General features: G+C 38.5%; 1 protein-coding gene across 2 annotated transcripts in view; it reads right to left on the bottom strand.

The window, feature by feature from the left end:
- The window catches only part of LOC121360486 (pleckstrin homology domain interacting protein), a 106352-nt gene extending 91407 nt beyond the window's left edge, over positions 1-14945 (bottom strand). For both annotated transcript variants that reach the window (XM_041480346.1, XM_041480345.1), the window contains exons 1-6: positions 14772-14945; positions 14604-14662; positions 14394-14423; positions 14176-14235; positions 4247-4397; positions 4036-4134 (exon numbers count right to left, since the gene is read on the bottom strand). In XM_041480346.1, coding sequence (XP_041336280.1) covers positions 4036-4134; positions 4247-4397; positions 14176-14235; positions 14394-14423; positions 14604-14662; positions 14772-14817 — 445 coding nt within the window. In that variant the 5' untranslated portion in view covers positions 14818-14945. The remainder of the gene's footprint in view (positions 1-4035; positions 4135-4246; positions 4398-14175; positions 14236-14393; positions 14424-14603; positions 14663-14771) is intronic.
- Positions 14946-15325: the final 380 nt, after the last annotated feature.

Raw genomic sequence — 15325 nt, forward strand, 5'->3', positions numbered from 1 at the left:
TAGACAGGCCTCTAATGAATACCACAGAATTCAGAGCTGTTAAAAATAATAGTAGAGACTGCTAGACAACTCCTTCCTCTCTCCAGGCTAGTAAGACTGAATGTATCAAGCATTCGGTTTGGTGCTGTTAAAGGCTTTTTTTTTTTTTTTTCTAACTTCCTACCATTCCTCTGTTCAGCTTTAGAACTCTATATGGCATTCCAAGTCTCTTGACTTAGACATGACTGTCAGCCAAGTAAAATGATTAAGCTCGCTATGTTATCAAGCTAAAACTTGTCCCTGGTCAAATTATGAAGGTAAAAGAATATCAACTCCAAACTGGAGTATTTCTGAAAACATGAAAATTCTATAGACACCTCAAACTTCCCATACAATGTTCATTTGCTTGATGAAAGCAACTGCCAACCCTTCCTAATTCAGAGTGGTAAAAGGTGAGATATTTCAAGAGGCAGAAAACAAAAACAAATGAAAGCTACACAATCTTCCAAACTTCCCTAACTTCAGTAATACCTCACTTGCTTTCACCATATAGTTCCATGACTTCTACCACTTATTTACTCTTGCACACTAACAAGTCATTTACTTTAGTATAATTCACTCTAGACTTGACTTAACATGTATAACAAGATGTTACTTTTACACAGATGTTTTAATAGAAATGCAGTCTTTGCCTTTATTTTCTTCCTATAGTTAACAGAATAATAGAGTTCACAAAGTACTGGGAAGCTAATTTTTAGATCTAAAGTTTTTAGGCATTTCTAAAAATAGACATTTACACTGCTTTCAGAACCAGGCATTCTCTTTACAACCAAAACACCAGTACCACTTAATAAACATACTATAAACATAAACATACTAATAAACATACTATAAACATAAACATACTAATAAATAAAAAAGTGTAAAATGCCTCAGAAATTTTCTTGAGATTGATTACTCTCCAAAACTGTGAAATACTGGTTTTGGAAGGCAGATATTTTTGCTGGTAAGGGAAAAAAAAAACTTCTTTGTCTGGGGCAAACAGCAAGTCTCATTCAGATCCTCACACCCAAGTGGTCAGCTTTCCCAAGAGTTCTGAGCTCAAACTCTTGAAGGTTTATGCTTAGGTTTGGTCCTTTTCAGCAGTTCCCAAAAATTACTGAAAAAGAGCTTCTTTTCTCTTTCTGCATCCACAAAAATGAGACCTTTAACAAAACAAATTAGCATATGACTTGGCTGCTTTTGCTCTTTATTAAGAACTTCAGCAACTTTTTAATAAGATATATTGCACAAGTGAGCCCAACTGGACAAAGACTACTCCATATTCAAGTTTTACTTTTCATCATATCCTACAGATACTCTGTAGTTTTCAGGGGAAATACATATTTGTACAGATCTATTTTAATTGGTATAAGCCAACTAACTACAACGCAGGTGGCACAATATACACAAAAATAATTCTAAATAATACCCCATCAGCATCATACCTGCATTGATTAACAAGGCTAGGAAATAAATTAACAACTTTATACATTCACTGAAATGGAAGTTTTCCTGGACAACACAGAAGAATTTCAGTGTCTTTGTTCCTGTTCCTTAAACATTAGTAGGTTATCTACCTGAAATACATAGAGCCTGAAGAATAATAGGTTCTAACTTTTTCTTTTACATAAAATGTAGTCTTCCCAGGGGAAAACTGGAAGTTATTTAAGGAAACAGAAAAAATAATTCTAATTCAATTTATAAAAGAAGTGTTATTCAGGTTCCTTATTTCATTGAGAGATCAGAGTAGATAGAATAAGATACGTCAAAAGTAAGTGCTTTAGCATACAGCTCTGAAACAAATATCCCAAAAATTCAAATACACTTCACAGTTGAAAACATTCAGTTACCAGCACTTACATGAATGTTTGAAAAAGGAAATTACTGGTCATGAAAAAAGTGGTATTTGAAATAACTGTAATTTTGCAAACATTCAGTGCTCTGCAAAAGGTTCAATAAAAATAACATTTATTTAGAAAGCCTGACTTGTTCTTCTCTAAAAAGAGTCTGAAAGTTATTTTTCTTAACATTTTATTTCACTACCACAGCAGCTCTACAGCTTTCTTTGAACTTCAGCTACCATGGATCTCATACACTGATCTTTTTCCCTTTAAAAATACACACCAGCTACCATACACTATAAGCAACAGTACAACATAAAACAGTCCTTTATCATTCCGAGTCCTCCAATTTTAAAATTTCTTCACAAGAAAAGCTAAGCAACCACTACAGAAATCTTAGCTATTAAAAAGCTCAGTCCTACAGTCACCTTGCAAAAATAGCCCAAGGTTTTCCAAGATTATTATCATCAAGCCATTGCACAACCACTCAAGAAGAAGGGAATTTTCTAACCAGAAACAAGCATTTTCTTCTACACAGCTAGAGCATAACACAGAAAATGCCCTCTAAGTGAATACAAAACTAGTGGCTCTAAACAAAACCACATTGAATGATTCAGGCACCACATTAGGGTTTAAGTGAACACTTCTGATCAATACACATACTAGCTGAGGATTTATTAAAGCTCAGCTCTAAACAGCAAGCAAAACCACATTCTCATCCTACAGTACAAGCATCTACAGAAATATCATGGAAAGCACGTAACTTGTGCTTTAAAATGGAAATGCTACTAGGACACTAAATACTCTGGGCTCTACCGAGTCAAAATTGGCTGTGCTGAACCTGAGAGTTTAGCTATAGCATGGTTCTGCTCCAGCTGTTGAGAGAGAACTATAATTCTCTGGATTAAGTGTAATGGTGTGTATTTTGAGATTTGATTTTGAGTTCCTTCAACTGAAGAAAAAATAGAAATAGCCCAAATTAACCTCTCTTGATTTTATATTTTATACATGTTGTGTGTATCTTTTTAAATTCATTAAAACTTAGAGGCTACCAAAAGCCTCCAAAAGGAGTTTAGAGATTGAAGAATTGCCATGGCAAGTTACCACATTAAAAAAGTCTCTGTTCCTAATAGTGTCTGCCTACATATTTATATCGTGATACTATATATGGGGTATGTAAATATATTTTTTCACATATTTTGTTATATATTAAGTTTCCCAATATATCTGCAAATCTTCTCTTTTTTTTTTGCCAAGGCAGAAACCTTTGTCTTTGCAGCAGCAGCTGCACCTGATCCAGAGCCAATCAACTGGATATTCTCTGCCCAATCTCATCCAACACTGCACATCTATCTGCAACTACCATTTTAGTAAAAAAATCCAGTCCTTTTCTGGTGTAATCCACACAGACAATTTGGACTTAATCATTCCCCCTTCAGTGGACATCAATAGAGAAAGATGAAAAGATGCCAATGATTCTGCTCATTTTTCTATACATGAAAAAAAGAGAAAGGGTGCTCCTTAAAGAATCTTCTAAAACATCACATCTTGATCCTTCTAGCAACTAAACAAATGTGTATCTTTGTTCTTAAAACATGAAAGCTAACAAACATTTCAGTGACCACGTGAGAGCTTAAAAATAAAAACTGGAATACCTCTGACCTTCAGCTTTCAATTTTTCAACAGTACAGACAGCACATGCACCCTTCATGATACAGCACAGCAGAGAAAGCTAAAGGACAGCTACAAAATTAGTGAATGGTCCAGAGAGCAAAAAGAATAACTTCTACAAGACTCAATTTTTTCCAAAGGAAACCATTACCAGTCTACATGACTTACTTTTCCTAACAATGGGTGTAGGCCTTGCTGCCCTATAATACTAATTATTTATCTACTGGCAGCCTTATTATATCTTTAAGCAAGAGTTTTGTTTGTATGTAGTAATTGTTTAAATACGTTTCATTCAATTTCATACTTCAAAGACAAAATTAGCTTCAGAGAAAATGCTACAATAAATATAGAAACACAGCATCTTAATAAAAACACTAGGAGTAAGGGATGTGACACTAACAAGGGTAAATATAAACAGAACTACTATTTATCTCTCACCATCACAATAATCACCCTGAGAGTTAGGTATTAAAATGGCAGTGCCAGAATAAAATTGACTTACCTATACTAGGTGGACTGCCATAATTTACAGGGGACTCTGGAGGCCTTCCACAATGTAGTGCAGCAAGAGCAGATCCCTTCCATACAACATGCTTGCAACCTGTTTGTTAAAAATCACACCAAAAAATGAAGGCAAATGAGCTTTTTCATGCAAAACCACAGGAAAGGTATGAAATATCAAGAACTCTCAAAATTCTCATGAATTTTCATACTTTTGTTTGTACGAAGCAAAGACTGTCTGCCAGCCCCTAATAATGTCTGCACTCCAGGGACACTTTGTGGAATTTCTTGCTCTAGAAGCGGTCCAAGTCGATGGCATATTTGAAGCAAGTGATCAGGTGCCAAGTGTCTGTAGTATTTCACCTATTACATCAAAGAGCAAACAGAACACTTGAGAAAGTATACATTATTTTTGATGCATTACTAGTTTAATCTCCACCTCCCCCCCCAGATTGTTACACAAATTTGTAACAAAATTATAGGATATTATAGGATAAAAAGGAATAATGACCTTTAAGTACAATAATTAATTCCAGCTGGTCCTAATTAATTCTTCTATTCAGCACATGCCACTTTGTACAGAGAACTGTCGGTATTTACTATTTTCTGATTTCAAGACACAGTTGGTCATACACTAATAACCTCCCTTATAACCACAGTAAAAAAATGCAAAGTATATATTCAATATTACATTTAGGTAGTGGTCTGGTCAATTTAAGTTACTGTAAGACAAAGGTGAGACCAAGATTGTAAAGACAGGAACATTCACTTCTTTCAAGAATTACAAAATAAATAACAAATAATAAATACCAAATAAATAACATAGCTTTGTAAAAGAAAATGCAAAAACATTCTGCATCAATTTACTTAAGTTTAAACACCTTGAAACTTCACAATTGGCTTGTTTTACATCTAAAGCTTTTAAACAAAAATGTTGGCTCAAGTAATTTAACTTTTAAATTGGTATATGTCTTCCCTATTGCATCTATAAGCATGACAAGTTTTTGCAACAGGTCATAATTACACAGTACAAAAACAAGCTCCTATTATCACCAACATAATTTCTCACCACTTGATAATAAACCACCTTTAATGACTGCCAGATAAAAACAGTTTATTCTTTTGAACTACCATAATTCTAGATCAGAGAACTGTCTTAAATAACAATAGGGGAAAAATGCTTTTGAAATGTATGTGACAACTGTAAAAATCCTACTAACATAAGGCTTTTGGTTAAGAAATAGCATTTTTAAAATGCAAAAGCTATTGCCAATTCAGACTATAACAAAAACAAATTAAAATAATAAATTAAGAGGGAGAATAGACTCAATTTCTCCAATTCTTGTATAGAATTTGGCATGCAGTCATTTTGTCCTTCATACAGCCTGAAATATATCTTCACAGTTTTACTTCACAGAAAAGGGGGGAAAAAACAGCAAAATACTGAAGAAAAAGCTTGTGATGTTTTGATATTCTGTAACTAGAGGAGGTCTTGACTGACACACAGAATGATGCTTCTGTATTACACCCAATTAACAGAATATACCTCATTCTTCATCAAATGTGCTCCTATCTTGCTGACACACCACAATGGTTTAATGTACTCCAGCAGTTTGTTAACACAGAGTGCTGATGTCTGAAACTGAGGTTCTGGAAAAACCTTGCTTATACCAGTAATTCCCACCACCACCACCACCATCTCCTTGTGAAGGAGGGGAAGTTTTCTCTCTCCTGTCTTGGTCTAACACTGGCCAGCAGTCCAGCCTTCTGCATCCACTTGCTCATTTTTCACTGTAGTGGAATGGTGGAGAAAATCAGACGGGTAAAAGAGAAAAAACTTGTCGATTGAAATAAAAATAGTTGAATAAGTAAAGGAAAATCTGCACAGCAAGCCAGGCAAAATAAGAATTCATTTACTACTTCCCATCGGCAGGCAAATGTTTAGCTGCTTCCTGGAAAGAGGGGTTTTCCTTCTGTGAATTACATTAAATTTGTAGAAAGCCTTGCAAACTGTCAGAATTTGGCTGCCTAAAAATAAAACAACTTGCAAAATTCACACAAGTGAAAAAAACTTTTCTTTAAAAAAATATTTAAAATTTTATTTTACTTAAATAAAATTGCAGCTCCTCATAAAGATCAGTTAATTTAAAATTACTAAATTCAATGTAATCAGACAAGCACAGAGAAGAGTGGCAAAAAATAATTCAGAATTATTATGACAAAAATTAATCATAATAGCAAATCAACATGCTTTTTTCTACTTAAAGGAGTAATCATAGTCAAAAATGCATGAGAGCTCTAAAATATCTAAATAGCCATAAGAAGTTATGAAGCTGTATACACTTTTGCCATCAACAGTCCTGACCAATTTCCTTAGCATTTGTTCTCCTCTTTCCTACCAAAAGGAGCACAAAAGCTTAACAAACACTGCTCTTTGCTTAATTCCATCTGAAACCAGAATCACATCTGCAGAAGCTGAATTCATCTCTCAAAGATTAATAACTACTGAGTTTTTCTGGTTTAACCATGAATAACACAACTAAATACACAACACAGTTGTCATTTTAGACTGCTCAAGACCGTACAGTTTTACACAACCTAAGAAATGCACAAAATCTAAAGTAAATGAAGTAAATAATCTTTGACACATCCCAAAACTACAGCAAGCTGACATCTTGAGTCATATTTCTCATGATTTGTTATCAGCCATGTGCTCACTTTTTATTTTAGCAGAAACTAGGTAGGCTCAATTCCTCTTGCAGTTTTTAAAGCAAATGTTTTGATAAGAGGTATCTCTCTGTTTTGTTCTTGATCATCCGTATTAAAGATCTCAATATATACCTTACACCCACACTACAGTCTCTTCTCATTTAAGTCCATTTGTGTGAAAAGAGCTATTTATGACACATTATGCAGTAGTTGTGTGATGCTTCTTCACAGTATTTGTCTAAGTAATCACAGTACACTACTAAGCAGCATTTGCAGCAGGTCATTAACAAACTGATTCAACAATCCTTAGCGAGATGTCCACTTTGCCAAAATAGAAGTGGCATTGCCCATTTAAACACTTGTCAGTTGCAGGAAGTTTATAGAGCTATTTCATGAACCATGCACAGTCAACATTCAACCCTCATTTTCCTCCATAAAGGTAAAGTACACACAAGAAACTTAAATAAAAAGGTAGGCTTCATTTCTCTGTAAAATCAGATAAGAAAACTTATTTAATAAAGTCTTCTTCTGACTGATTTATTTTTCCTTTTCTTCTTCTACAAACAAGTAAAATGTGGAACTTGAATAACTTATTAAAAACAGGCTATTCATTTTCTCTAGGTGACATGTGTTATCTACTCCAACTGCCTGACCACTTCAGGGCTGACCAAAAGTTAAAGTACAGTATTAGGGGCACTGTCCAAATGTCTCAGCCAGCAACAGGCTTGGGGCTTTAACTGTCTCTCTGGGAAGTCTGTTCCAGTGCTAATTTGTATGTGTGAGTATTATAGTGGAAGTCACTAATTAAAAAACTGTGTAACAGAAGTTCACTCAATTTCTCCCTTTTGAAAAAGGAAAAATGAGAATTGCAGAAGAGATAACCACAACCTGGTAGCAACAAATCAAGACAAGACAAGACAAGTTTGTTTAATACATTAAACTAAAATTATTCAAATTGTTCCATGGTGCAGTCTACCAGGAAACAACTCTTGCAGTGACAACTGAAAAAGGAACCTAGAATCAACAAAAATGTGTCAGAAACAGAAAAGTTAAAGACAATTCAGAATGACATTTGAAATTAATAGAATGAAAGAACAGAATAAAATTTGGTTTGATATCAATCTCTGATTCCAAGAGAGAAAGGAAAGCAAAAAGAAAAAAATAACAGATGTACAAGTATTTAAAATTCATACAGCTCTAAATAAAAGTGAAAACTGGACTATAGAAACAGGAATTTTAAAATTATATGCCAAAACTGTGATGTCAAACAGCATAAAAAGCACAGGATTTTTTCTCTGCCAGTCTCGGCTGAAATTCTAGCTCTTTTTCTTCCTTGCCCTATTAGACTTTCTTCAGTGTCTAATTCTGTCTGTTCTCCCAAAAGAAATACATAGAAGATGTGCTTTTAAGGTAAAATAATAAACCTCTTTTTGTTCTCACAGTCTTTTCACGTAAGTTAATACTTCTTAACTATTACCGTAACATAAATTAAACTCTGTTAGCAAGTACAAAATTTTCAGATCTTAAGCATAAATATTATTTTCTAGAAAATCAGAAGCAGCATTACCCTCAAACCTCTCCCTTTACCAACTACCCCCGTTCCAAACAAGCAGCACGGGAATACACAAAATGCAGCTACACACCTATCTGGACCAAGGTACAAATCTTTATCACCTTTGAAATGGACCTAAGTGCTTAGATTGTCATTCTGCATGACTCTGCAGCATAATTCAGCATCAGAATCACAATGAATAAAACAAAAGTATCGTGATTTGACCTAGAGCCTTTAGTTAAATTTGCAATACATAATGCAGTTATTCACCACCAGTGTTTTAGACTCCAAGTAAAATATGACCTTATTCTAATGCTCCAAATACTCCGCACACTGAAACATTCTCTCAAAAATTGTTAGTTCCCCCCCTCACCCTGCTAACAGTCAACATGTTCAACTACCAGGTTTGGCTGTAAATATGTTTCAGAAAACACATTGCCGCACAAGGACATTTAACAACAAAACCTGTGGCAGTCAGCTACCTATATTCCAAGATGTGAGAGCCCAGTCTTACTAACACCAGCAGCTCTCCCACTTTAACTACCCTGCTATGTAACATGCTACCCAAAACAAGCCCCAAACTAAATTACAGTAATTGTTGTACTGTATCAGATCATCAAGCTAATAGAGCACTGTGTACCACCAGCCACTGCCTTATCACTTTAAAATTAGGAATTGCAACAAAATGCAAGTAGTTTTTTCTGAAGAATTCTCATTCCCTTTTTTCTTTTTTTTAGGGGGGAGGTGGGGAGTGGTCTGGGGAGACACAGCAGGGACAACCAACAACAGGGAGGGAGAACTACTTCCCAAAAACATAATTATTTCTTGTATACTCTCTAATTCTGCTTGAGCTAAAACTATACGAATATTTAACCACTATTTCCAATCAGAATGACTATTATTTTACTGTGAGATTACTCTTTCTCTAATTAAATACATCTGTATGAAACAAGCCGTCCCAAGAACACATTATTTTTTTAATAATTGTTAACTATGAATGCTTTTAATGCTATTTAATAGGTGTGAGGCCAGAGCAGATAAACTCAAGCCTTAGTATAAACAGTCTGCCACAAGCTTAACACATGAGAAGGTGTGAGCAGAGGCAGCATTTTTTACCTTATGGACTAAGATGTTCAGCTGTGCCTGTTACTGTTAAATTACTTGTAACTGTGTGCCTTTCTTAACTCGCTCGTAATGTTTTGTGGGTTTTGTTGAGTTTGGGGTTTTTTAGACTAAAGTTACACTTTAGAAACTTGATATTCCTCTGCATCCCATCTCGCAACAGTGTTTCTTAGTCAAAGTTTGAAAGAACTAGCACAAAACAGTTGGCTTGGCCAATTCTCTTGATTATCTGTGGAGCAAACCAGTGTGTGGTGCTACCCACAACAAACAAGTGTTTCCCCATATCAAAATATAGTTTGAATAGAGAGGTTTTAACATCACCCAAGTTCTCAACTATGGGAATAATCTGTAGAGCAGAAGCACTTGTCTTTCAGAACTCAGAGGAGATAATTTAAGACATAAGTCCAACAGAAGCATTGTTAATGAGACCAAAAATCTGGCTAAGGATAACAATCAGAACATTTCAGTTTTCTTAGCCACAGTGCCAAGTTTTTCAGAAAACTTTCCATAATATTGTATAGACTGTCCCCAAAATACTGTTAATAAAATCTAGGTGATAATGCAGCTCTCTGATTCAACTCAATTTTGCTCCCTAATTCTTTGAATATCTTTACAGAACAAGCTTTCTTTCCTAAAGAAATAAACCACTTAGTATCTGGTTACTTATTAAGAAACAATTTCTAAATAGTAACCACAATTCTGCCTAGAAGACTTAACATTAACAAAGAAACACAGTATCAATGTACTCAATGTCCCAATCCCATAAATATTCTTTGTAACTTCATGTAGGTTTGCATCACAAAAAAAGAACAGTGCAATGGCCTGAAAAAAGTGTTTTGTAATTTTCACTTGAAATAACATTTAATAATTGTGGTCTGGAGAAGAGAAAGGCACAAATGTCAGCAAATCAATCATCAACAGCTCCTGAGACCAAGACATACTGCCTATTAAACATATTGGGCCATCCTATTTGGGGTGAAGTCCCAGCTTTCTCCATCCTCAACCACCACCACCACAGCAAATAAAATTCTAATTCAACAGAATGACAATTACATTCATATTCTGGATAAGAAAATTTACACAATAGTTGTGATCATCTACACTATGATGCTTGTACCATAGAAGACCTTAAAAACAAAACAAACAACAACAATAAAAACCCAAAAAAGACACACACACACCCCCCAAAAAAAAAAAAAATCCAAAACCCACAACATTCCCTATGGTAGCTCTAAATTGTCGAAATGAATCTCAATCGTTGGTTTCATTCAGATGAAGTCTACTTTGCTCCCAAAAGAAGCAACTGCAACACATTTTCCATCCCCTTCGCACACACTCCTATCATCTCCCTCATGGTGGTGGTAAGACCCATGGTGTAGCACACAAAAAGAGCTGAGCCATCTTAAAATTACAGTTCATTTTTCAGACAGGTCTGCTGCCTCATCCAACTAACCAAACATTTGGATGAGCACTCGTGCCTACACAAAGGATGCAGCAGAAACGCACAGCTTTCATCCACAGCATACAATTAGAGCAGCTACACCCACAGGGAAACTGCAACATGAAAAAAACAATTACCCTGGAGTCAAATGATGCACCAAAGCTTACTCGTGTAACAAAGGCCCTAACAAAGGCGTTGAAAAGCTTAAAAATGTAACACAACACTTAAACATCTTATCCACAATGTCTAAACAATTCACAGGACTGCCTTGCTCTGCTGTTAAATCTTAAAATTTCTCAGTTTCTGTTCCCCATAGTGAGAAAACCTCAATCTTTCAAAAGAGAGAAAAGAAGCTATCCTACAATTTGCAAGTTTTCACAACAAAACCAAGAACACAAGACATCCTGAGATCTGTTACTGAGGAGTCCCACCATCCTTGGTAGACCTACATTGAAAGCGGTCTACCAGGGACTCAATTGTCACAGGGTCTTAGGTTATAGAGCACAAATAGAAATCTTAATACTGGCAATATTAGAAACAGATCAGCACTCTGAAATAAGAGGCTACACTATCAAAGCCATATTCAAGTTATTTATTTAACCACACATGCTGACTCTAGAAAAATATAGTATAGGAATACTGAAATTCAAGAAAAATCATTTAAGAACATAATATAACAGCATTTCTAAACTCATGTATTTGTCTGTAGCATTACAAGGATTCACAGCATGGTATTCACTTATTTAAGAAAATGAAACATTTACTTTCACTGGCCAAACAGAAAAATGAAAGTAACTTGCAAGATTAAAATTACACCAGATTTAATATTATTTGCACAAATTAAGTAACAGAAATAAAATATCTAGGGCTGTGAATTCCAGTTTAATAACAAAAAGTTAACTCCAATAAAAATTCTTAAATAAATGCTTTCAAATGAGGACAAAATCAGAACGGTCATCTCTTGAAAATACATTCATATACATTAAAGGAATTATTTTTCAAAAATATGGGTATAATAAAAGGCATGATTTTGTACACAATGAAAGAGAAGCTTCGGATTACATTTTATCCCAGTTACACAGAGCCCTTATTCTTTTCCAGAGTAAAAGTCACATATCTAACATTACATTTACTGGTAATTTTATTTTTTAGCCTTTTATCCCTTCAGATCTCTTTACAAAGTTTCACAAAAGCTTAGGGCATTCATGTCTGAAAAAAGGTATCAAAACATGGCAAAATCATGCCATCTTGAGAGGGAAGAGTTGGCATCTTAACACTGGAAAGATTAAAAATAAACAAAACAATGTTAGCTCAACCATTCTCTATCTCAAAGGCTAAGAATCCTTTGGTTTGAGACAAGTAAGTTTTTGTTTAATGAAAGAGGACAGAGTGAAAAACTCTTCTTTTGTATAAAATGTAACTGTCATGCTGCAAATATGCTTCCGTGCCAGCTTTCACATGCCTAAAATGTCAAGTAATACAAAGCTTTGACAACTGAGGCAAGAACAAATACAGGATGGAGGGAAGCATCAAGAACAAAGTAACCAATTATACACACATGCCCCCCCAAAATCTAGGTAGGGAAAAGGTGGGAAAGCACTTAGAAATGTTTATTAGGAAGTCTAAGGAAACTTTGTTATGAACAGAAGACTAGGAGAAGAGAAAGGACCTAGCTAGCATCACCTCTCTGAATATAAGTATCCAGAACCAAGTCCAAGTTTTGAGGAAGTACATCATGTCATTACATAACTATGCTGACTAAATTGGTATTTACCTGCATTCCACAAAGAAAATAAGTTTCTTGGAAAGGGTCTGAATGAACATATTTCTCACCAACTCTTCTTACTTCAAACTTTAAAATGTCTTTTTTCCTCACTTTTCACTTCTTCACATCCTTTTATACTCTGACTATATAGAAGAAACTCAAATCCATACTACACTAAGAGTGTACCTCCAAGTCTTTACAATTTATAGGATTAAAGAGAAAGGTTAATGATAAGTTTTACCAAGCAACTCCTTGAAATGGTTAAAACAGCCTCACAGCCTTACAAATAAATAAGTAAATAAGCATAGCATAATATATAATGCACTTTGAAATTCCTAGTTGAGTTTCTTCAATATTTGATTTCAAGAAAGTTAAAAAGTACTGGTATGTATTCTTGTTTTCCACAAGTTAATTGCTGTCAACTCTTCCACGCCATACACATGAAAATGCTGGTGCCAGTGCAACTCTTGCTACAGAAAAAAAGCAATGCTGTAAGTAAACCTGTTCTAACCACAATAAATACCTATGTTTCATACTATAACATTTGATATAGAATGTTAAAAAATTTATATGGCAACAGTCTCTATCAGAGGCATTACAAATGGAGACTGTTCTGTCTCCTTTCCTGTTAAGTTCAAAAGTTCTCAACATATCTGTGTTTCAGAAGTACTGGAGCACAGAACTACTACAAGCAACCAGCAAGTAAAATCTCTCTATGATGAGCATCACAAACAGGGTTCAGCCTCTCTCTTAAATCATTGTCAGAAATTCAGAGACTAAATTATACAATAATGTAACTGCAATTAAAACAATACTAGCAACAAGTTGCTAACAGACACATTTCAGACACCTTAATTGCTGTCCTCCCAAGTGCTGCAGTTAACAACACCTTAGGAAAAAAACTATCCAGGCCCCTCTCTGACAGCCAGAGCTACATCACTGCGAGTAACACTTTAACACTGACCTAACCCGAGATGAAAAGCACACACTAGGAAATTTTTAAAAAGAACAAATCAAAACTCCACTTAAGTCAAATTTCTGATGTGACCCCGGCAATCCCGGTTCCTCCCACGCACCAGCTACACGGTACATCAAAATCTCCGAGGCACACAAGGCACCCCGCGGCGGGGCACGCCCGGGGGCAGCCGGCGGGCCCTGGGCGCGGTGCGGGAGCGGGTGCGGGTCGCGGCCGGGAGCGCGGCGGGGCGGCCCGTGACGTCGCGGAGCGAGCGCGGCCGGGCCCGGCGCGCGCGTTGTTATTGACCCCGCTCGGGCGGGCACCGGCCGGACCCCGGCCCGAGCCCGCCCCGGGACACTGACAGGGGGAGCAGGGAGGGACAGAGGCTGTCAGAAAAATTTAAAAATTTTAAAAAAAATTCCAAAGTTTTGTTGCCTTTTTTTTTTCCTAAGTTGCTGCCTTTTTTTTTTTTTTTTTTTTTTTTGCGGGAAATTCAATTTTTTTACCGGGCTGCTCAGGGAGAGTGAGGGAGGGGGAAAAACAACTTTGCCCGTCGCAGCGCTCTCTCCTGTTACCAGCGCCTGCTCCGCTTACCAGGTTCTCGTAGCTCCGGGGATGCTCCTTGCCCGTCCAGTCCGTGCGCTTGGGCAGCAGCTGAGGGAGGGAAGAGAGGACGCCCCGTGAGCAGCTACCCCCTCCCCCGAGGAGCCCCCCGGCAGCGCCCGGGATGGGGCGGGGGAAGCGGGAGAGCGAGGGAAGGGGGAGGGAGGCCGCAGGCGGGGCGAGTGCCGGGTGCACGGCGCCGCTCTTACCTCTTTCTCCGCCACTTCTCGGATCAGGACCTGCAGCAACAACAAAAGCGAGGCGTGAGAAAAGGTTTCAAAAAGAGGGAAAAAGGGAGAAGGAGGACGAGGCGGCCAGCGCGCCGCCCGATCAGCCGCCCTGCCCGGCCGCCCCCTCCCCACCAGGCCCGGCGGCGCCATCCATCCATCCCTTCATCCATCCATCCCTCCATCCCCTACCTGAGCCGCTTGCTGGCATGGTCCGTCCTCCAAAAAGCGAGCGATGAGGAAGTAGAGCTCTGCGGGAAGAGGAGAGGCCGTCAGGGCTGGAGCTCGCCTCTTTCCCGCGGTCTTCCCTTTCTTCCCCCTGCCCGCCGCCCCTCTCCGGATCCCCGGGCCACCACTCACCCGCTCGCAGCTCCGCCGTGTGCCGGCTACCGCCGTCCCCGGACATGGCGAGGCGAAAACCGGGGAGGGGAGGGGGGGAAAGGGGGAGAAGGGGGGTTGCCCGGGCCGCGCTCCCGCGGCAGCGTCGGGTCCCAGCGAAATGCGCCCGCCCGGTCGCTGTCACTGCTCGTTCACCGGGGAGAGTCTCGGCTCCACCATTCAACCCACGGGCAGCAGCAGCAGCAGCAGGAGGAGGAGGAAACAACAACTCGCAGCCGCCCGCCGCCAACGCCGCCGCCGTCGCCAGCCAGCCAGCGCGAGCGAGCGCGATCCCTCCGCCAGGAGAAAGAGTCCCCTCCTCCTCCGCGCCCCCTCCTCAGCCCTCACGGCCCCGCGCGCCGCCCCTTCCCCGCGCCCCCCCCACCCCAGTCCCCGGCGCTGCCTGGAGGGGGCGGCCAGGCAGGGCAGGAAGGGGGGAGCCGGACTCTCCTGACCCCGGCTACCGCCCCGCTGCCGCGGCGGCCCCCAGCGCTGTCCGGCGCTGGAGGGGAGAGAGGGGCGAGCGCTACGCGTTT

This window comes from Pyrgilauda ruficollis, unplaced genomic scaffold (genome assembly GCF_017590135.1).
Source record: "Pyrgilauda ruficollis isolate IOZ18807 unplaced genomic scaffold, ASM1759013v1 scaffold51, whole genome shotgun sequence".
In the NCBI taxonomy this organism is placed as follows: Eukaryota; Metazoa; Chordata; class Aves; order Passeriformes; family Passeridae; genus Pyrgilauda; species Pyrgilauda ruficollis.